This window comes from Mangifera indica, chromosome 12, assembly GCF_011075055.1.
Source record: "Mangifera indica cultivar Alphonso chromosome 12, CATAS_Mindica_2.1, whole genome shotgun sequence".
In the NCBI taxonomy this organism is placed as follows: domain Eukaryota; kingdom Viridiplantae; phylum Streptophyta; class Magnoliopsida; order Sapindales; family Anacardiaceae; genus Mangifera; species Mangifera indica.
This window is the reverse complement of record NC_058148.1, coordinates 9525990-9547911: the sequence shown is the minus strand read 5'-3', so window position 1 is coordinate 9547911 and position 21922 is coordinate 9525990. Positions and strand designations below refer to the sequence as shown.

General features: G+C 31.8%; 2 protein-coding genes and 1 long non-coding RNA gene across 3 annotated transcripts; 1 reads left to right on the top strand and 2 right to left on the bottom strand.

Annotated features, from left to right (window-relative positions):
* Positions 1-4865: 4865 nt before the first annotated feature.
* On the bottom strand, positions 4866-5499 carry LOC123230297. The gene is made up of 2 exons (XR_006505065.1): positions 5272-5499; positions 4866-5152 (listed from the first exon to the last, which is right to left on the bottom strand). It is a non-coding gene; the product is annotated as an uncharacterized LOC123230297 (long non-coding RNA).
* Positions 5500-10533: 5034 nt separating this feature from the next.
* LOC123193543 (cucumisin-like) lies at positions 10534-13592 on the bottom strand. Its single transcript, XM_044606577.1, has 9 exons — positions 13504-13592; positions 13280-13371; positions 12923-13166; positions 12325-12838; positions 12124-12227; positions 11759-11977; positions 11542-11653; positions 11250-11463; positions 10534-11153 (listed from the first exon to the last, which is right to left on the bottom strand). Exons 1-9 carry the CDS (start codon positions 13575-13577, stop codon positions 10612-10614), a joined length of 2115 nt encoding a protein of 704 aa, XP_044462512.1. The 5' UTR covers positions 13578-13592; the 3' UTR covers positions 10534-10611.
* A 3406-nt stretch (positions 13593-16998) lies between these two features.
* LOC123192728 (ras-related protein Rab2BV-like) lies at positions 16999-18727 on the top strand. The gene is made up of 2 exons (XM_044605375.1): positions 16999-17183; positions 17945-18727. The coding sequence occupies exons 1-2, from the start codon at positions 17019-17021 to the stop codon at positions 18431-18433; spliced, it is 654 nt and encodes a 217-aa protein (XP_044461310.1). The 5' UTR covers positions 16999-17018; the 3' UTR covers positions 18434-18727.
* Positions 18728-21922: the final 3195 nt, after the last annotated feature.

Sequence of the window (21922 nt, the reverse complement as noted above, 5' to 3'; positions counted from 1 at the left end):
TCAATATTTTAAGGACTGAAAAAAATCACAAATATTTGGGAATCAAGTACAAAGTCAAATTAATTCATTGGTATCAAACATTTTATAGTGTAAATAATATTATGGGTCATGAGCTAAATTTGTTACAACTTATTTTTGGCTGCCAAATCACTGGAAAAGGGTGATGTTCATTGTACTAGATTTAAGAATGAAGGAGATTGATTCTACAAGGCGATGACAAGGACCCCATCCATTGCATGTTGTGAGAGAATTAGAGCATCGAGATTCTTTGTATCTTCATGATTTGAATAAACAAATGGATCAAGTCCTTTCAAACCAAACAACAAAAAATCCACACAGGCCATATCACAGGACCCGTGTAATGAGTACAATGCTAGGTTAATTGAACCCTAAAATTTTCCGAAACCATCTTAAACTTTCGAGCTAACATTTTTAGTACAACTAAAGAGCTTTTTATCCATAGGTGCATTTCAGACATTTTGTAGAAACGGGACAACGACATGCATTCTTTAGCCTTTAGTTTTTTCCAAAATTCTGTATGTGGGCGGACTAACTATTATCAGTGCTCAAACAGATTCCTTTGGAGCATTGGCAACCTTTGAGAGTTCAATATTGAAGCGTTCCAAGTAGAACTTCAAGGTCTTGTCCTTCTCTTGACACATATTCCCTAGACGGCTTATATGCATAAAACACTTGTTGGTTGCCTAGAATTGCCTGAGAAATTATGTAGACAATTTTTTTCAAGAGGTGATGAAATCAGAGGGTAGCTTCTTCAACCAACTCTTTGCTCCTCTGTTGATATCAACTGCTAGACAATGACACCTGACCAGTTCAGAGACCTAGTAGAGCTCTATTATTTTGTTGAATTAGTCCAAGTAATCCTACAAATTACTCGTTCTGTCAAACACAACTATTAACGATGTTTTGAAACCATTGGGCAGACTCCAGTATCTGACTTATCCTTTTGGGCCCCCTTTCTCTCTACGCGTGCCTAGTTCAGTTTTATATACTATCGTTTGATTTTGCAAAACAAAAGCTCAACGTTTGATTTTTTATCTCCATGAAATGTTACTCCATTGAATTCGTTTTTAAGGGTTAATGTTAAATAATATTTTTAAGACCATTTGTTACTGTTTTTATTAGGACTAACGTTCTTGCAGCTTAACGATCTTATTTTCAACTATAAAAGGCCTTCATTTCTATACTAAAATACACAATCTTAGACACACTCAGTTAGTTCAAAGCTTTCTCTACCTGCTGGTTTTACATAAATACACTATCTGTTGTTCTTAACACTTTGATATGTCTTTTGATTCTCAACACTTTGATATCATTTTTTAATACGGTCTGAGCCAATACGCAAAAAACACCACCATTTTCTATGTTCATGAATTCCTTTTTTAAAAACCAAGTCAACCAGTTATAAAAATATATTAAATCTATAAGTATGAGGATCGAAACTTATATTATATAAAATCAATTAATTTATATTAAAGTTTAATCTGTCATACTTATATATTTCCTACTTATATTATTTTTATTTAATGTAAGACTCTTTACTCCAATATCCTTCTTTAAGTATAATCATAATAAGTTGTTAGGTTCGTTGTTTTGCTAAATGCGTTATCACTTGATATACAAATCACTTTAGTCTGTTAGACTCAATCATTTGGTTTTGGACTCTAATACTATATAGAAATATATTAGGTTTATAAGTATAGATATAAAAACTTATATTATATAAAACCAATTGGTTTGTGTTAAGATTCAATCTACTGCACTTACAACAGTCAACACATTGCATTGTATTCATATATAGTATAAATATACACCACAAGAAAATTGATTTTCCTGGATGAACTTTAACGTGACGCTATTGATAGTCGCATTCAAAGATTTTTCTAAATTAGTTTTATTTTCCCCTTGCCTTCAGTTGAATTCAGCTCAAGATTATAACACGTAATTCTCTAATTGGATCATATTTCATTTTCAAGATTTTTATATTTCAGAAGTTTAATTACCACTCATAAATTTGGATTTTAAATCATCTAGAACTTAAATTAGAAGATATTCACGTACCTAATAATGCTCAAATAATGATAAACCTAAGTGACTAGTGGATTGAAAAGCTTGACTGGATTTGATTTAACAGCAAGTCAAGTAAGATGCGGCTTCTGATTGAGAACCAATCACATCCATGGTCTCAGCTTACCGTAAGAACAGGGAAAGGGATGAACTTGGACAAAATATATTTCAGAATAATGCATTTTAAACATCTGGATCATTTTATCCTGTCTTAATTCAATTTTTAACTTGTTTTTTTCCCTTTTATTGTGTTTATAAGTAATGATCTCCAATTTCATCGAACTTCGATTTAATTTTCGAGCCAAAATTAAGTCAGGGAAATTAATTTACAAATGATAATTATAATTACAGGAACCAACTAATTATCAAATTTGTTTTTATTTTTTTGTCTATATCTATTTTCTCTAAAATTTTAAAATGGGTTTTGGAAGACAAAGGGAATCCTTTAACACATATTTCAAATGGAATATTTTGAATCTATGTCGAATTGGTAGATGCATGTATTGATCAAATGAATTTCCAATCTGTTTTAATAGGGTTAGGTCGAATTGGTAGATGCATTTGTGGACTTAGAAAATTATCAAATCAATTTCATTGGAAATTTGTCGCTTAATTTCCCCTTAATCACGTCCTTTCTCAATCACTCTAGAACTCAATAGAGACTTGATCTCACTAATAATAATAATATATATGGTCAAATCATAAGACTTAATTAACTGTTATCCACATGATTCTAATTAAGTTTGGAAATTTTTACAGTATAAGGTTTGAAATGGAACATTTTCTCTTAAATATGTCAATTTCACGTGCAAAAGTCGAGAATATTTTCTATAGTGTAATTAATATAAGCTTGAAAATTGAAAATTTTCCAAGTTGCATGCCAGTGTTCTCTCAATCTGTCTATTTCAACCTTCCAAGAAGTTAATGTAGAACATATATTCCAAATTTCCCCAAAACTATTCTCCTCAATTTGTCTAATTTAACCTTCCAAGAAGTTAATACAAAAGTAAAACATATAAATCCCAACTTGTCCTTTATTCTTATTGCAAAATCTTGAATATATATATAGAATACATATAATTAATCAACTATTAGATTGAAGTAATTTTTTGTAACGTGATCAGTCTGTTCAGATATATATATATATATATATATATATATATATATATATTTCATGTGTAAGCATAAATTTGTCTGCATGTATTAGTAACATTTAAGTCAATTATAAAGCGTGAGTCTTTTTTAGACTGATTTCCATGGGCTATTTTTCAGTCGCTCTTGTAGAATTACAGTGGTAATTGTGAAATTAAAACAAGAGAAGATCGCAAATATTCCCAGTTTTCCGGAATATAAGCCAATTTTCTAAGTACGTACGAGGAGTTTTTTACATTGATACCAAGACAATATCTCATATCCCGGCTCAAAGGCAATAATCCTGATACAAACTACGTCATAGATATAAAAAATAATCTCATTGTGATATTAGAGAGCATTATGAAACATTTGATTATTTCTATCATATCATATAAAATAAATAGTGATAGACAAAGATAACCGAGGAAGAATATGTCAAATGTCTCTCCTCCACCTAAAGTGTAAAGATATCCGATGTGCCAATCTAGACCAAAAGAAGCTCGATCAAACCAAAAAGATCTAACTCGACCAGAGTACCGATGAGTTGCAATGCATGTTGTTTTGCACATGTCAATTGATTTTTTAAAAATATTTCTTAATAGATTGGTCGAACAAATATATTAGAATAATAATATATGTATAAATAAATTGTACAAACTTATTCATATTAATATTCGATTGGGTGATTTTAAAGAAAAAGAAATATAAACCATCACATCATCTATTAGCACACTGTCATTTTAATTTATATATAAATAAGATAATTTTGTTTATATTATAATTTTATTCAATATATTAATACTCCATATTATTAAAAAATAAATGCATGGTTTGAATAGATTATGATAGCATGCTTCAATGATTTAAATTAATCAAAATGACGTGATTGAAGTGTGTACCTAATTAGTATGACTTTTTCACAATAATTAGAAAGGAAAATGCTGTGAAATTAACGTTTTTAGTCATGTGGAGTCACAGAGTTCTCCCAATTACTTTTTCTTTAATCGGCGAGGCTGGAGAGTAGGACCAATTAATTCGGATTACATTACAAGTCCTCTCCCACATATAAATTATGTGAATTAAGGCTTTAATATTCAAGATTAAACCAACTTAATTCTTGATTAAGAAGCTAATAAACTCTGATCGAAATTCCATATCAAAGCTGTAGTCATTGAAGCTCATAATTTTATAAACTAATTATAGTGCTGAATTATTAGTTGACAAAACTTTAAGGGGAATAATTATAGTTCAATTAATTATATTAAATTATGCTACAGTTGCAGTTACAGCTGAAGTAGCTATTGCAGTTTGAATTTCTGTGCTGTAGACTTTTCTTATTCACCGATCCAATGAGGAAAGCTGACGCTTGCTAGCCAGCCTGAATATCATGTGGGATTCAAGGGCACAACACACTGAAACTAAGAAAAACAGCTCCACAATTAATGGACATCTCTCCTGTTACATATATATATATATTAATTCCGTCTATACATGTTTGCTTCATGCCGACTAAAAAGTCTATCCAGGAGTATTGTAATAATGAAACACTTTTGAGGGGAATTTGAATGATAAAAAAAAAAAAATTTTAATATAAGAGCAAAGTTCTAAATACTTTTCCGTAATATTTTAAAATTAAACTTTTAACATATTAAATATATTTTAGTATTTAATTATAAATTAAAAGCGCATAATACATAGTTTTATTGCCATCTTAATTGATCAACTAAACAGACACAAAAAAAGCTACATATATTGCAGTTGACAAACTTATTTGTATATATGCATAGAGTACAGGAAGAAGATCAGTGAACATATTTCCATGGAAGACATTTAGGCTTTAGGCAAGAACCTTCCCATGTGCTTGAGCATTCACCTCCTTCACCATCGCAACACTTGCACTCAACTCCAAGGGTCGCAAATGCCTTCAAATACCCTACATACAGTCACAAAAATACAAACTATTATATTATTAAATATTCGATTAATTATTTCATTCATTAAAATAGCATCATCGATACATAGAGAGAATTAATGCATGCAGCTTTTAATTACCAGGATGATTCACAAACACTGGCCTGCTGGCTTCTACAAACCTACAGCTTGGGGAATGAACGACCGCAAGAATCACCAAGAGCAATACAAACAACTGAAAGTGCTTATGCATGGCCATATTTATGATAAACTAGAATCTTAAGTTGCAAGCTCTTGAGTGTTTTAATGGAGAAAGAAAAGGAATTCTTCGCTTTGTTGTTTAGCCCTGATAATTGTTTATTGAAGGTTTTTTGCGGTATTTATAATTGAATGGTGGGGATCCTCCAGAAAGAATGCGGTGGAAAAGATACGCGGTAATTTCTTATCTCCTCGAAGACTCCTTAAAGGAGGACCTGCATTAGGGTTTGAAAACAAGACTCTCTGTATTTACCACGAAACTTCTTGCATGAAAATCTTGTCTTCTTCTTCACCTTTAATTTCACTTATTACTTTTCTTGATATGTAATTGACAAAAGGGAAATTTTAGTTTTGTGAAATAATTAATTTAGAATACATGACTAAAGCGATACTTCCTTCCATCTGAAGATTATAATAAGGAATTTTTCCAAATAGTATGATAAAATTAATGGTTCTGCCATAGAATTTACCCCAAGTTTTAGCTGAATTCAACTGAAGATTATAAAGATTATAATAAGGAATTTTTCCAGAGAATATTCAAAGGATATATATTTGCTTAGCTGAAACTACTAGCTAGTACAGAAAAGACTAGTGTGCTTTTTTGTCAACATTGTTTGCCAATAATATAATGTAGTGAAATCTTTTAAATTTACTTTAGAGCTATGTAATTAAAGCAACTTGTTTACTTATTGACCAAAACGTTTAAAGGACTCTTTTCCAAATCAAACCGCATGGTATATGTCGCCTTAGCGTATACTCAGGACAAAGTATATAAACAATAATGTAGACGAAGTCTTTTCATTTTATATATATATATGGATGATGCATAGAATGTCATTCATTTCAAAAAAACTGACTTCTTGAACAGAATCTGTGCCCATTATATCATATTTGCAAACGGTATATGATTCTTTTAAAAGAAACTGTTAATATATGATTGATTACCGTTAAAATACATAATTAAATATATAGATAATATATCATTATCTAATTTAGTGATGTTTCATTGTTAATTCAGAATTATTCAATTAGATAATAACATATTATAGTTATAGAATATGACCATCTCTCGATATTTATCGAATTATATTTGAAATCTTTATAAAATTTATGTGCAAATATAAGTTCATTTTTGCTGGTGAATCCAAAGGTTCGTAAGATCTTGCTAAATATTCTTGGGCAGTATAAGTGCATGCTTCGTTTTGTCAAGGAATGAAAATAAAAGGCCATTTTTTCAAAGAGTTTCTGTTTAAAAATTTAATTTCCCTGACAAGATGATGAGTAATTTGGCATTATATATGCAATCTAAGTATGGACAAATAATTTGACGTGATCTAGAAATTGAATAAATTTTTCTAAGGGGGATTTTTATATATGTTGAGAAGACTAGAAAACATTTATAAAATATGAAAACATGAAGGGAAAAGTCTCAGAAACTGATCGTCATTTGACTCTTTATTAATATAGCCTAGCTAGGACTCTAAGAGGATTCAACAAAATCAGCCCAAGATTCAAGTATATCTAGATATAACAGTTTTCGCTTGAATAACTTTAAACACTACATTTTTCATATTTTGTAAATTTTAACTGTAAAAGGGTATTAAAATAATTTTAAAAAAACAAGAAATTCTTTTCCTTTCTTTCTTCTGTAATTTAAAAGGGTGTAAATTTTCATACCCACCTAGCTTAATTTTTTAAGAACATTCCAAGAAATCAATCAATGTAGTTAAAGTTTCACCTTCAAAGCTAATTAATGCTTAATTAGTTAGTGAATAATAATACTAAGAAGTTTACATTCCACTAATGAATTGCCTTCTTGTAAATTCGGAATTGACTCAGTAATTTAATTCTTCAACCGTTACCACTGTCTTCTCCCCTTTAACTAGAATATTGAATCGTTAATAGAAGTGAAAGAAGCAATATTTTAATGGCGGTCACTAGACTTGACTCTAATTTATTTGACTGATAAAACACGTGCTTTTACATTCTCACAGGGTTCAATTTAACCGATAATTTTTTGAGTTTGAGTTGAAATAGGACGATCGAAAACTTTTAGTAAAAGAGCTAGGCTAGACTTTAAAGAAGACCCAATAATATATAATTCTGCATTCAAATGTATGTGACCACTACGCGGTGTCAATTATTTTATTAATTCTTTCGTGAAAATTCTCACGTTAATACAATCTTTTTACCAGAACTATGGATCTAGCTGGGATGTAAGCTACATTTATGAAAAAGGCCAAATGAGTATGTCCCACCTCAGTTTTAGTCGAATTTTAAAATCACACCTATAATAGTTCAAAAATTCAAATACTCACTTATGAACTAACTTTTATTAGAATTTTTTATTAAAGAAAAGAGTAAAATCGTTATTTTATCACAAAATTTTAAAAATTTATATCATATTTTTCTTAGTTTAGAAAACTAACCATCCGCCGCTTCCACCGGAGCTTTTTAAAGTTTAATTGTGGGGGAAATTATTAGTTTTTTAAATTAAAGAGAAAAATAATATAAATTTTTTAGAGTTTAGAGGTAAAATGATAATTTTACTCTTATTTTTGACAAAAGTTAGTCCATGGTGGATAATTAAGTTTTTAAACTGTCGCGAGTGTATTTTAGAAATTCGGCTAGAACTTGGGTGGAAAATAATCCTTTGGCTTTTTTTTCTTCAACAATCAGATGACCAGAGATGGTCGCTTGAGAACCGTTGAAAATAAACCTTAGGTTTTGAGAGAAGAGAAATGTTACTTTTCAAAGTTAAAAAATTTTAGATATAAGTGAAATTGTTAGTTTTTAAAATCTTTAAAGAAAAATATAATTAATTTTATATTTTTTTAATATTAATAGTGAAATAACGATTTTACTCTTGTTTCTAATAGAAAAATTGAACAATAATTAGGTTACGTCTGAGTATTTAAGTTTTTAAACTACCGTAAGTATGTTTTTGAGATTAGGCTGAAACTTAGACATAGCTCTTTGGCCATCTTTTTTTTCATCATCTGTTGCATAAGAGGTGCATTCCAACATTAAGTTCAAGAGAGAACAAAAGAATTGCAGATTTTTTTTTGGGGAATTATTGATCTTTTTACAAGTTGGAATTCATTTATTATACTGGATTTTATTTGGGTGTGAATATTGTCAGGTTTTCACTATATTTTGGTATGTTTGTTGGTATTTTCAGTGACTCAGTTGTGAGCGCAATGGCTGATAACCGACTAATCCAGTAAGCAAGGTTTTCAAAACCGGACCGGGATACAAACCGTTTTAAGTACTGGTTTCGGTCAGACCGGTTGGACCGTTTAAACCGATCGGTTGGACCGGAATTAAAATTTTATATAAAAACTTAAAAATATTATATCTAATTATTAATTACATGTATTTTATACAGTAAATTTTATATTGTACATATTTTTCAGTTTTCATACTTAACAAAATATATGCATTAAACAAATTCAATTCTATAAATACATATACTATTAATTATTAAACACTCAAACAAATTAAAAATCTAATATATGTATTAAATAAAATATAAAATTAACCAATCAACACACTCCCACTTTGATAAACAGTATAAAGAAATAGAAGGAGCTATGAAAGATTGGCTCTGATAAAGATGAGAAATGTAAAGAAGGTATATATAGGCAATAGGGTCACAGAGGGTTATGTTAGTATGTCGTGCGCTGTTCTCCATCAGAGGGTAACTTCCTAAGAAATGTCCATTACAATAAGCCTCTCGCTCTGACAGCTCGCTTGTTTCTCAAGCACATGTTTCCACCTCCCCATCTCCACCTATACCTACTACCAGAACGCCCATTAATTAATGGTTTTCAAATACCAACTCTTTTGACTGAACCATGGTTCCTCCATTGTTTCAACTTTCAAGCTTGTAGTTGCATTATGAGAGTCAGTCAAACACAAAACTGAATCAATGTTGTCAGCGACAACGCAGAAGATCTCACTACTATGCAGAAAAATTAGAGTAAAGATGTCGACGGTAACCCAAAACTGGAGCAACGAATATGACGGCAACGTAGGACTGAAGCTGGAGAAAATTTTATACTGAGCTTTTCTACAGTTGTGAACCGGATTGACCGCGAACCGCTAATGAACCACCGGTTCAATCCGAAAATTTAACATGAACGGTTTTTCCTGTTTAAAAATCGCTACAGTAACCGGTTCACGGTCCATCCGGTTGAACCGGACGGTCCGGTCCGGCTTTTAAAACCTTGCCAGTAAGTACCATAATCCAGCTATCTTGTTAATATTTGAAAATCAATTTTTTAAATTGACTTGGTTGAATAACTGATTTAGAAAGGCCAAATGACTTTGTCCCACCCAAGGTTTGGTGTATTTTCAGACTTTTACTAATAAAGTTTTAAAAATCTAAATATACACCTTTTTTTTTTGTTCAAATTCTTTATAACCGTTATTTAATGAAATATTAAAAAAAACGAAAATTTTATCTCAGTTTCCTTTTTTAGTTTAAAAAACTAACAATTTTTCTAACCTAAAATTTGAAAAGTTATATTTTCTCTCTAAGATTTGATTTTTTTTCAAATCTAACGATTACTCCAAAAAAACTATCAATCAACCTTGCCTAGTATAGAAACCACAAAAAATTCAATCGAAATAATCTGACAGTATTGCATAGATCTGTGCGTCTGCCGCATAGATTTGATAATTAACAGTTGCTTTTACCAATTGTTAATTTAATGTCTTTCTGGAAAAAACTTTGTGCACTAACGTGTTAGGATTATCTAAAAAATAATTTTGATAGCACGCTAAGATACTCCGAAAAAACATGAACTCAGAAGGCTAATAACATCCAGAAATCAAACCTTTCGATCATCCGATGACAAGCCATACTGGATAAGATAGACTGAGTTCAAATTTAATTGAGTTTAAACTTAAAAGTCCAGAGATTGTAATCTTAAAATTTAGATTTTAATGTTGTGGTGATATTGTTTTTGAAAAATCTGAACTCTGTTGTTTTCTATTCAGTATTGTGTACTAGAGCAACAATAAGGCTTCTCACTTTAAAAATGGAGACTGCTGATCCAACATTTGTAACACTGCAATGGAAGAAGCTATTGAAACATTCTCTACTCATGGTTGATAAATCAACTATAATTAAAAGCTCTCTAAAACTTTTTTATTGATTGCATTTAAGAAATTAAAGTTGCACTTCGTTTTCAATCAATAATTTCTGCATAAATCACTTTACTCATCAGATTCAAAGAGATAATAAGCAAAAACTGGGCTCCTCACTTGATGCACTCCATCATCCCAAATCAAAGAACCAGAGCTCCAATTCAACGATTTCGACAACATTGCTGTAACTGTGAGAACAAATGATTTGGTCTCCCCAACATGGTTGAAAGACAGTACACTTGGTTCAACTTTGATCCCCAGTCCAGGTTGAGCCTCAACAGCTGCCGTGTAAGTGGACACTGGTGATCCAACATTTGTGACATTTCTATGGAAGATGCGAGTGATCGATTGTGTAGAGTTGGTTGATACAGCAAAGGAAGGGTAGTTCAAGTCCCACACAGCTTTAGAGTTTGCTGGTGAACAACTGCTATAGTCCCCAGTTACAATCCTTAGAATCGTAGTATTGTAGCCTTGTCCACACAACATATTAACATAATCAAGCACCCCAGCATCATATATCAATCCGGGGTCAGCTGCTTTCGTTGGATTCAGATGACCTGATCCATATGCTAACTCTGCATCGCTGTTATATGCAACATTCATGCGAGAAGCTGCAATAATCATTCAGAGTTGTAGGGTTGATTAGATCATTGATCAATGCTTAAAAGTGTACATTGAATTCGTCTAGACAACAAAGTATGAGTTACCTGTTGTCATCAGAGCAGACTTAATAGCAGCAGGGGACCATGTAGGGTGGAAAGACTTAACATAGGCTGCGATGCCACTCGCGTGTGGGCAGGCCATTGATGTGCCAGAAATTATATTGTAAGGAGATATTCGGTTATCTTCTGGGAATTCTGACACAGATAAAGCTAGTGACCATGAAGCTAAAATGTCCACTCCAGGAGCAGAAAGGTCAGGCTACATAAACCAATAAGTCAGTATTAATGAAACTGGTAGATGCATGAAATCAAATGGAGAAAGTTATTGAAATTATACCTTGAGAATATCTGCTGTGATAGGATTAGGTCCTCTTGATGAAAATGTAACCACTGAAGGGGCAAATTCGTTCTTTACCGCAACACTCTTGTATATAGTAGCTGTTGGTTCACTGTTGATATTTCACAAGAATGCAACTGAGCTAATTTTATTCACTTAACCATCATTTGTGTCTTCAAAACTAGATTTTATCAAAGAAATTCAGGGAAGTCTGTACCTAGTTGAGTTCAAGTATGTTGCAACATGGCTTCCATCCTTCATGCTTAAGTAAGAAGTAGGTAGAGGATATAGAAAGGCCACATCTTGATAAACTTCATCACGCATTATACAACCAGCTGCTCCTGCAACTGCTGGCTCCTCCCCAGTGTCCAACGCATCACAAAGAACAATTTTTCCTTGTACTAGAGTCTTATTCAAAGTGCCATCCCAGCAGTACCTGAATTTCATGATAAGATTTAAGCAATTATAATGTTTAGAGCTTGACATCATGTACACAGTACACTGTAACATAAAGAACTCCACATTCAATATAAAAAAGATTATTGGACATTTCTACTTGAAACATTTTTAATTTCATGTTACCTGGAATCGGTTCCATCGTAACCTGCTGTTTTGTTGGGGGCATCTCCTCCATAGATGAGAGGGTACAGCTTTCCCGAAAGGTCTACTGTATTTATAGAGATTCCCTGCAAGTGAAGAGAAAACAAAGTTTGGTACTGAATGGTATGTAAAAAGATGGCTTAATTGGGACATATTACTTGAGAAATAAGCAATCTGACTTACTTCATAAACCTGACCATTGCCCAAGGTCACTTGGGTCAAAAACTTCCTGTCAATGGTGCTAGCAGCCACAGAGAGTAACCATGGTGCAACGCTAGATATCGATGCATAATCAGGACCGGAATTACCAGCAGAATTAGATGTTAGTATACCATTCTTCATTGCATGGAAAGCTCCAATAGCAATGGGATCATCAAAATAATCATCAGCGTAAAAACCCCCCACTGAAATAGAGATTATATCAACACCATCAGCAATTGCATCATCAAATGCCGCCAGGATATCAGCATCAGGGCAACCATCAGACCAACATATCTTGTACACAGCAATGCGTGCTGAGGGAACTCCACCGCGGGCTGTCCCGAGGCCAAGGCCAAACAGACTTGCCTTGCTAACTAAGCCACCAGCTGCTGTCGATGAAGTATGAGTTCCATGTCCTTCTGAATCCCTTGGTGACTTAAAATCTATTTTATTGAATCTTCCATCCGCTCTGTAGTATTTAGCTCCAATAATTTTGCTGGAATTTCAACCCATGTTAGAATGATTTCAAGTCTAAATATTTTGTATGTGACAATGTTCTCAAATTTTATATTGTATTTACTTGTTGCAAGTGAAATTGGATGAGGCTTGGCAAGTGCCCTTCCATTTTGTAGGAGGTGGACCAAATTTCTCATCATTGAAACTTTCAGATTCAGGCCAAATTCCTGTATCAAGCATTCCTACAATGATATCACTTTCGGTAGTTGATCTGTTCACACTTTGAGAAAATCCCATAAAGTCCCATGACCTTGTAGTGTGTAGTTGTTTTCTTCCATTAGGGAACACTGACACCACCCCTTCCATGTCTGGAAATCAAAAGATGTAAATTCAAATTATTGAGTAAATAATAATTGCATAAAATTCTGATCTCCATTACCTCAAATATGAGATTCTAGAAAAAAAAAAGTATTGGATCAACCTTTCAGCCTCTGGACTTCTTCTTCGGTTAACTTGGCAACAAACCCATTGAAGCTCCTGTGGTAGCTATAAAGTAGCAGTTCTTCTGCACCACTGCTCAATTCAGGTAAATTTGTTAATATTGACATTTAAGGTCTTAACGAAACATGTTAATAAGCATCTTATATCATATTATATTTCTAATTTTTGGTTGTTTTATGAATTATTGAATTTGGTGTAGCAAACCTTCCAATAACTTCTTGCAGCATTCTAGCGTGGGAGGAAGACGCAGAGAATTCACCCTGTGGACGATGACCCATATAGACTATATAATCCTGTACCAAAACAGAACAAAATTAAAAAGAAAGAGTATGTATCAATCCATTGTTGGCCTAAAATTTCATCTCAACCAATGTGTGACCAGTTCTGGCCCATTTTTTGGGCCGAAAAGCGACATTCTGTCTTTAAAATGAAGGACTAAGTCCAGTAAATTGGGCTGGGAAGAGAGACTAAAAATAAATGAATTTAAAGAAAAGCAATAAAATTCTGTTTGGGAGGATTTCTATAAAAATGATGAATTCGTTGAGTGGAATCAACCCAACGATTTTTCAAATTATCAAAAAGTGTTTTTTTTTTTTTAAATAATGGAAACCCACTTGAATTGAATTGCCCTTTCAAGGATAGAAACACTAAGTTCAATGATCAGTCTCATTATCACTGAATCAGATAAGTCAAGAGTTTGATGTTGATATGTCGTTAAAAAGACTTAAATTTATGTCTTCTTGTATATGAAGCCCCTCTTATACATGAAACCTCTTTTAGGTCCAATAAGACTTAAAGATATGTTATCTTATACATAGAGCCTCCTATTTTATCACTCAAATTATCTATTTTAAATAAAAACCTTAGGTTTAGTGACAGACTCTATAACCACTAAATTAGGTAAGTCAAGAGTTTAATTTTGATATGTTATCAGAAAAGACTTAAACTTGTGTTCTTTTATATATGAACTCTTATATTTTGTTACTCAAACTACTTCTTGAAGGTTATTAAAAAGTGTTTTTAAACAACAGCTAAATCTATAAAAATAGTGACTCACAATAAGGATGTGTTTGGTTTGAGTAGTCTTTTATTACCAAAATAAATTATTATGTTTGGTTAGACATAAAAAAAAATATTAACATATTATTTTATTTTCTTTATGTTACTTATTTGTATATTTGTTCTAAAAAATTAATAAAGATAAATTGTAACAAAATCAAAATTAATTTGATAATCTTTTAAAATATAAGGTAAGATGGTAATCAAATTTCTCTGATATTACCTAACACATTAGTATCAATAATAAAAGATAAATTATCAAAATAATTTTTGATGACCTTAAACCAAACACACTATAAGGTTAATAACAATATCCAAAAACAGACCTTTCTATTGTCCAAGGAGCCATTAATGCAGCTGATAAGCAAGGTGAGACTGAGCAGGAAAAGCCATGAAAGAGGCAATTGGCCTGCCATTATAAGCTTCTCTTAAGAGCAAGAACTGCATATATCGATAGTTCATGCAAGGGAAAAGCATGACATTATATACTATAAGCTGAAATATTTAAATAAACTTTCAATTCAATTCATTGTTTACACATTCCATAGTTTAGCCCGCCCGGCCTAAAATTAACCAATCCGTCCATTGCCGGCGTATGGCTTTTATTTTAAAGAGAAATTAATTTTTATCAACATTTTTTTAAAGTTTTTTTTTTACAATGTTTCTGAGCAATTGCAGTAATGGTGATGATATTAAGAAGGATTGCTTAAGAATAATTTATGTTAGCCATGATATTGTATTTGTCATACAATAGAGAATGTACTTCCGGCACAGCCAAGTAACATCTTTTTCTTGAAAATAAAGTCCACCAATGTAAGAACTGAGAAGACCATGATTATCTTATTCTTAATTTGAAAGCATTAGACATTTCGACAGTGCTGTCAATACAAGTATATATATATATCATTTTCATTTCATCCTTGAAGTCGTCAATTTTTTTGTTCTCATCCAAGTAGAAAAAAATTTCTAGTTTCATATAAGGAAGATAGATGTGTCTTCCCCTTTTGTTTATCTTGGACAAGCTCTTCAATATACGCACAAGAGTTGTTTAACAAGACATATTCATCCTTATGAAGTGTGATAGAGAGAACATTTGTTACCCAAAAAAAAAAAAGGTAAAATCTTGATGGTGTCTCCATTGATGAGCAAAAGAATAAAACAGTAGATCATTGGATGATGAATGATGTTAGAAATACTACAAATTACTTACCTTTACATAGATAAAGTAATAAATCTATGATACAATTAGCTACTTGTAAATTTTATTGTTTTTAATGATATTTATGTGAAAATAATATTAGAAATTTTGACATGTAAATATAAGTATATCTTTAAATTTCTTATCAGTATCATATTTTTCTTGGGTTTTCATTATTGATGAATTTTTTAAATATATTTATTTTTTTCTTTTTATAATAGACCTATGTTGAATGTTATTAATTACACAAGATAAAGTAAATTATTAAATTAGATTGAAAGAGAAAAACACTGCTTCCTTAGTATAATAATTTATTAAAATTTAGCTTATAATGTTAAAGAAATAGTGCATAATTGGACTTTAGTTTAAAATTATAAGCATAGTGGTGTGTTACTAAATATAACTAAAGTATAAGGAATTTTAAACATTTTAACATAAATAATAAACTTTTTAGATTATTTGACAAATAATCACAATTAAATTATATACTATAATCTAATATCAAAGATGCAAGAATTTATTGTCACATAATCAATTATTTCTATAATCATAATTTTATAACCATAAGTTCTATTACTATATAAATTACAAACACATGTCAAATTAACATCTTTATTCAAGTATGATTTAGCATATGGTTAATTCTTTTAGACCTCTTCTATAATTTTTTTTATTTTTTATATAATTCTAAAACGGGACAAACCAAAAATTTTATAAAGCAAAATATAAGTGGCAAAAAGTATAGATCAATAAAAAAAATAACTTTATAAGATTATTCTTCCAATAAAATTACATAAATTTGAGTATTAACAATAATGTGTCATCGTATGATATTATTATTCAATTATACTGTAACATATATCAAAATTAATAATTATTATAAATGCATAGTAATGTCATCGTACATTTTTGCTTGCTCTCTCCCGTGGATCCCGACTTTGGATCCTGCTAGCTCTTGCAATTTTGTTAAGTTCAATTCATATGAAATTTATCCATTAAATATACAATGTTATATATTATGGCCCTAAGAAAATAATAAAAAGATATTGGAGGCATTAATTTTGGAAAAGTTTGCCTAGTTTATCAGGTGTTTATTTAAACATGCCGGGTTTCGCTGGTTACATCCCACAATGAAGCCGTTTTAAATGCTTTTCCTTCAGTTATTCTGTTTCCTCTCACGGCCTGTGTAAGCCATACTATGCTCTCTCTCTCTTCTTCCTTCACCTGAAACTTTCTCTGCAAAATTTTCAATTAACGAAACATCTTATTTCTGTAATTATTTCCATTTCATGGTTAGTGTCTTTTCTCCTGTTTTTTTTTTTTTTTTTCATGCATGCACGTGGAAATGGCTTTTGGCATTAAGTTTTCATTTGTTTTTCTTGGTTTTTTGATTTATTGATAATGATGATAATTATGTTGGATCTAATAGGTTTCTGATAAAAGATAGAAAGAACGAATAAAAATGGCTTACAAGGTTGATCACGAGTACGATTACCTCTTCAAGATTGTATTGATTGGAGATTCTGGTGTGGGAAAATCCAATATTCTTTCCAGGTTTACAAGAAATGAGTTCTGCTTGGAGTCTAAGTCCACCATTGGCGTTGAATTTGCAACCAGGACTCTTAAGGTTCGTTTTCATAATGCCCCATTTTGGTTTTTTTTTTTTTAACAATTTTATTCGATATGAAAATTCTAATTTTATTTCTGATTTTTGAGGCTATTTTTACCATTGATCCCTAATGTATTGGAGTTAAATCTTCTAGGTTAGTTTTTCAAGTATCATCTGTAGCTGTGTATTTCATTTTACCTTTTTCCTGAGATGCACATTATTCATGTTAGGTATGATCTTAAAATTTACAATTATAATGAGGAAGAGACTCAATTGATGGCGAATAGAATAGATTTTCTCTCCTTGGAAGCATTGAAACACTAGTGCCATTTCCATCTTGAGTGAAAAAATGTCTCGCAAAGTGGCACGAATTGGTTTTGTTTTGTGAATTAATGTCTTGTATTGATTGATAAATAAAATGACACCCAGATGGGATGTAACATGAACTTGCATGGCTTTGGAGGATGAAAACAAAAAATGGTAAAGTATTTTGTGCACGCTGAGATTGTTTTCAAAAGGGATGGACGTTAGATTGCACATACAAACTTAGTATCTCTTTGTTGACGCGGGATTCTCCTAGGTATCACCTTGTAGTGTGGAGACAAGAGTTGTGCACAGATCATATATATGATAGCAACTCAAAGTAGAAGCTTCTGATTGCCCTTATGTGGATCTTATGATTTTCTATACTCAAGGAGTGAAAACTCTCTGTTGGGTCAACATGATTTACAAGAATCAGAAGATCTTCTTGCTGATTAAGCTTGTCTGTTCGGATGCAGGTAGAGGGAAAGACTGTAAAGGCACAGATATGGGACACAGCTGGTCAAGAGCGGTATAGAGCCATCACTAGTGCTTACTATAGAGGAGCCGTTGGTGCCCTATTGGTTTACGACATAACCAAGAGGCAAACCTTTGACAATGTCCAAAGGTGGCTCCGTGAGCTGAGGGACCACGCTGACTCCAACATTGTCATTATGTTGGCTGGGAACAAGTCTGACCTTAATCATCTGCGAGCAGTTCCCGCTGCAGATTCTCAAGTGCTGGCCGAAAAAGAAGGCATATCATTCCTGGAGACTTCAGCATTGGAAGCTCTCAATGTTGAGAAGGCATTTCAAACAGTTTTGTTGGATATCTACCACATTATCAGCAAGAAGGCACTGGCGGCACAGGAGGCAGCTTCCACAACTGGAGTTCCTCAAGGCACCACCATTAATGTTGCAAATCTATCTGGTAATGCCAGCAAGAGACCTTGTTGCTCAAGTCAGTAAGATAAAATGTATTCTTCTGCATAAGCAGGAGAAGACATTGACAATTTTGTTCAATCAGGTCATATATGAAGAATTCTTTTCTTTTGTCACATACATTTTTTTTTATTTGACATTGACGCACAGAGAAATATCGGTGGGAAATTGTTGTTTGTTACCATTTGTGAGGATGCAAGGATGAAAAAGAAATTGTAAGCAAGCGTTATTCGTCATTTTTAGTACTAAATTATCTTCTTTTGAGCCCGTTTATTCTGATTCTTACAAATGTGCAATAAAATCTTTTCTTTCATTGTTCAATTACTCAGTGCTATTCTATATGATTTTAACATCTGTAACATATTTTGATCAGAAAGAGACGTTATTCAAGAATATTTAGAGATATCTTACTTTAAGTATAATAACATAGACCCTGTATGGCTTCTTATTTGCTACTCGTATACTTGATAAGAATTGAAAGAAAAGTTCCTAGGGTAATATGGAATCTGATTTATATAGCTAATTATTGAACTAGTATATATAATAACAAATTGCAGAAGCAGAAGTGTTGCACCATAGCTGCTTCTTACAATCAAAAGAAGTTGAACAAATTAAACCTTCATAACATCTAAAACAACTATAATTAAGCTGCTAAACTTTATTCTCCCAGGCCAAATGATAGCTTTTATATTCGTGTCAACATCTTAACAGAAAGGCCTTTAAATCAGCAGGCTGCACAAGATGTCTGCGCAGCCTTTTATTCTTCTGGTTTTGTAAAAGTTTACCCTGGAAAATCATTGATGAATACAGTTGTCTGACATATATTCGATTGTCATAAACTTCTGACCGGATAGCCAATAATTTATTCGGGAATCAAATTAGTGGCATGGCATCCAACATAAGAGAATAAGAGTTTTTGTCAACTTAAGAGTGCGTTCATTCTTGTGATTGGCCTATCACTGTCTTGAAAGGACCCTCCAATATAATCAACTACACATTCAAGCCAGATTCCTTGAGTTCCTGCAACTTGTTCATTGGTGATACTTTGAATTTATGCTTAGCGAAAAGTAACTAAAATGAAACAGAATGGCATAAATAAATCTTCAGCAGTAAGAAGGATGCTTCATCGATCACCACAAATGAGTTGACTAGATGATTTAAACTCTACTACTTACGAACCTCTAGTTAGTTTGGTGGCGACAAAGAATCCCAAAAAAAAAAAAAAAAGAGTCCTAGGAAAAGTTTATGGGGGAAGAATTGAATATAAAAAATTGGGTTTCAGTCACAGTCTAACATATAAAAGTACAGTCTTTGTCATTTTCGCATCGCGAGCACAACTATTGATGAATAACAGATGTTATGCCTTAAGATTGCTAAAGATTTTGCAGTTTTTAATTTCAAATTTTCAACCTATAATGTCCAAGTAACCCCATAGGATGGGAAAATAATAGAAAAAAGGGATTGCAAAGGTTAAATCTAACTATTTGAAAATGTGAGTGTTAACTAAGAATAATTGTGTTCACAGTTGGTTTTATTTGCACACAAATAAATGTGTGCACATGGTTCCATTTTGTGTGAATATGTGGTTTAGATTATTCAAGACAACTAATAACTTATTTTATCTGTATTAGAATTAGTTATTTATTGTTTAAGTATATTTTTATGATTCTCTATAAATATATGTCATCATATGCTGCAATCTTGTTAGGTATATAAACTTGATTTTTGACTCAAGCATATTGACCTAGTTTTCTCTTTTTTAAAACTAAACTTACTTTATATAAAACATCACTAGAAGAAATCACTTATATTCTCTCTCTCAAGGGATAAGAGTGAATTTGAAAACACGAGATAGTGATTTATGCCCTTTCACCAACGTGTCTTATATAAAATTTTCCTTCTTTAATAGCTTGCATGAGCATGCACTCTTAGTATGTATAGGTGTGCGCTTCTTTTAAAAATTTTAATGTGACACATTATTTATTTATCTGACTTAGTATTAGATGAACCGGTGTACACTCTTCATGAACAATTGTTCATCATTTTAAAGACTCAACATTTTATTCAAATTAAATCATATCTCATGCCACAATCAAATACATACAAGAATATTATTTCACCTTTTAGACATACTAGTGGGTATTACAAAGGCCCTAGTTAGGTTCTACAGATTGGTAAAGTACTGTTGAGGATTTGATGATGCACTCACACACATTTATTCAAGTTTTATGTAAACATAGGCAACAACCTTAAGAAAATTGATAATCCCCATTGTGATTAGGTATTTTATAGAGGAAAATGGATTTTAGCTCTAATGTAATTAGGGTAGCTTGATATTTGCCTCATATTGTTAATCCCCGGTTTCTAGCTTAGTATAATTTGAACAAAGCTACTGAAACCTTGATTGGTGGAACTATAAAAGTGTGGTCAGAAATTGGATTTTGCCACTCTCTTACTTGACCCATTTTTATAAAATGTTGTTCGAGATCTTCCTTAGCAATTGGAGTCTTTCCTCGCACAATTTTCCTGTCAGGCTTGACAGAGTGCAATTCTTATATTCAGGTGTAAAGAAGAAAGAATAGACCTAGGGAATATCATTTATGATAAGATCATGAGTAAAAGCAGATCCAAGCCCCTACTCTTTTTATTCCAAACCTAAAGTCTTTCCCAATGAAGTGAGCTTGAAGATTAATTATAGAGTAACAAAAGAAAACATTTAAGTGTTTTTTTAGCTCCAATGCCTCTTCTAGCTAGGCACTCAACTGACTCTGATTTAATCTTTAAGTCAAACTCTTGGCAAAGCAAAGAATTTAAAAAAAAAAAAAAAGTATGATGTGAGCTCTATGATTGCTAATATGAACTCTAGAATGGAAAATATTGGGGGAATGATTATCAAGAAGCTTTAGAGGATTCCTCTTAAGAGGAAAAGGAAAAGCCAAAGGTTGATGAATCTGATGGATTTTGTGTTTGTTGGATCCGTTTGAATTTGTTGAACTTTTTTGGCCTTGGGTTTTGATATTAGGTTGAATTAGTCGGAACTACAGATTTATCTTTTTGTCATGATGGTCTTAAGCAGGTTTTAACTTGCTTATTTAATGTTTGTTTGCAGAACTGCTTTATTTTTGCTTCAGTTTTGTTGACTTGTTAAATCTTATGGACTTGACTATTTACCTAATGTTGTGTGTGTGATCACAGATCTGCGTTTTTGAATTGTTTTTATTACAGGTTGTTGCTTTATTATTGAAAAGGTTATTTGATCATAAGTTTGCCAAAAGGGAAGATTGTAAGTGTTTTTGGTAAACTATGAACAGTTGTGCTCACCTTTGATTTTATGTGCCATAAATAATACACGCACATGATTATATTTCTAAATTAGATTATTCATTTAAGTACAACTAACAACTTATTTTGTCTGTATATGAATTAGTTATTTATTGTTTAATTGTACTTTTATGATTCTCCACAGGTATCACCATTTGTTTCACCATTGTTGAGTATATAAACTTTTTTTCTTCT

Excerpts from the sequence above, each read along its gene's own strand:
- LOC123192728 (XM_044605375.1), top strand. The coding sequence starts at position 17,019 with ATGGCTTACAAGGTTGATCACGAGTACGATTACCTCTTCAAGATTGTA. Across the intron at positions 17,184-17,944 it reads TTGCAACCAGGACTCTTAAG|GTAGAGGGAAAGACTGTAAA; the intron begins GTTCGTTTTCAT and ends GTTCGGATGCAG.
- LOC123193543 (XM_044606577.1), bottom strand. The coding sequence starts at position 13,577 with ATGGGTCATCGTCCACAGGGTGAATTCTCTGCGTCTTCCTCCCACGCT. Across the intron at positions 13,372-13,503 it reads CTGCAAGAAGTTATTGGAAG|TGGTGCAGAAGAACTGCTAC; the intron begins GTTTGCTACACC and ends TGAATTGAGCAG. Across the intron at positions 13,167-13,279 it reads AGAAGTCCAGAGGCTGAAAG|ACATGGAAGGGGTGGTGTCA; the intron begins GTTGATCCAATA and ends TTTGATTTCCAG.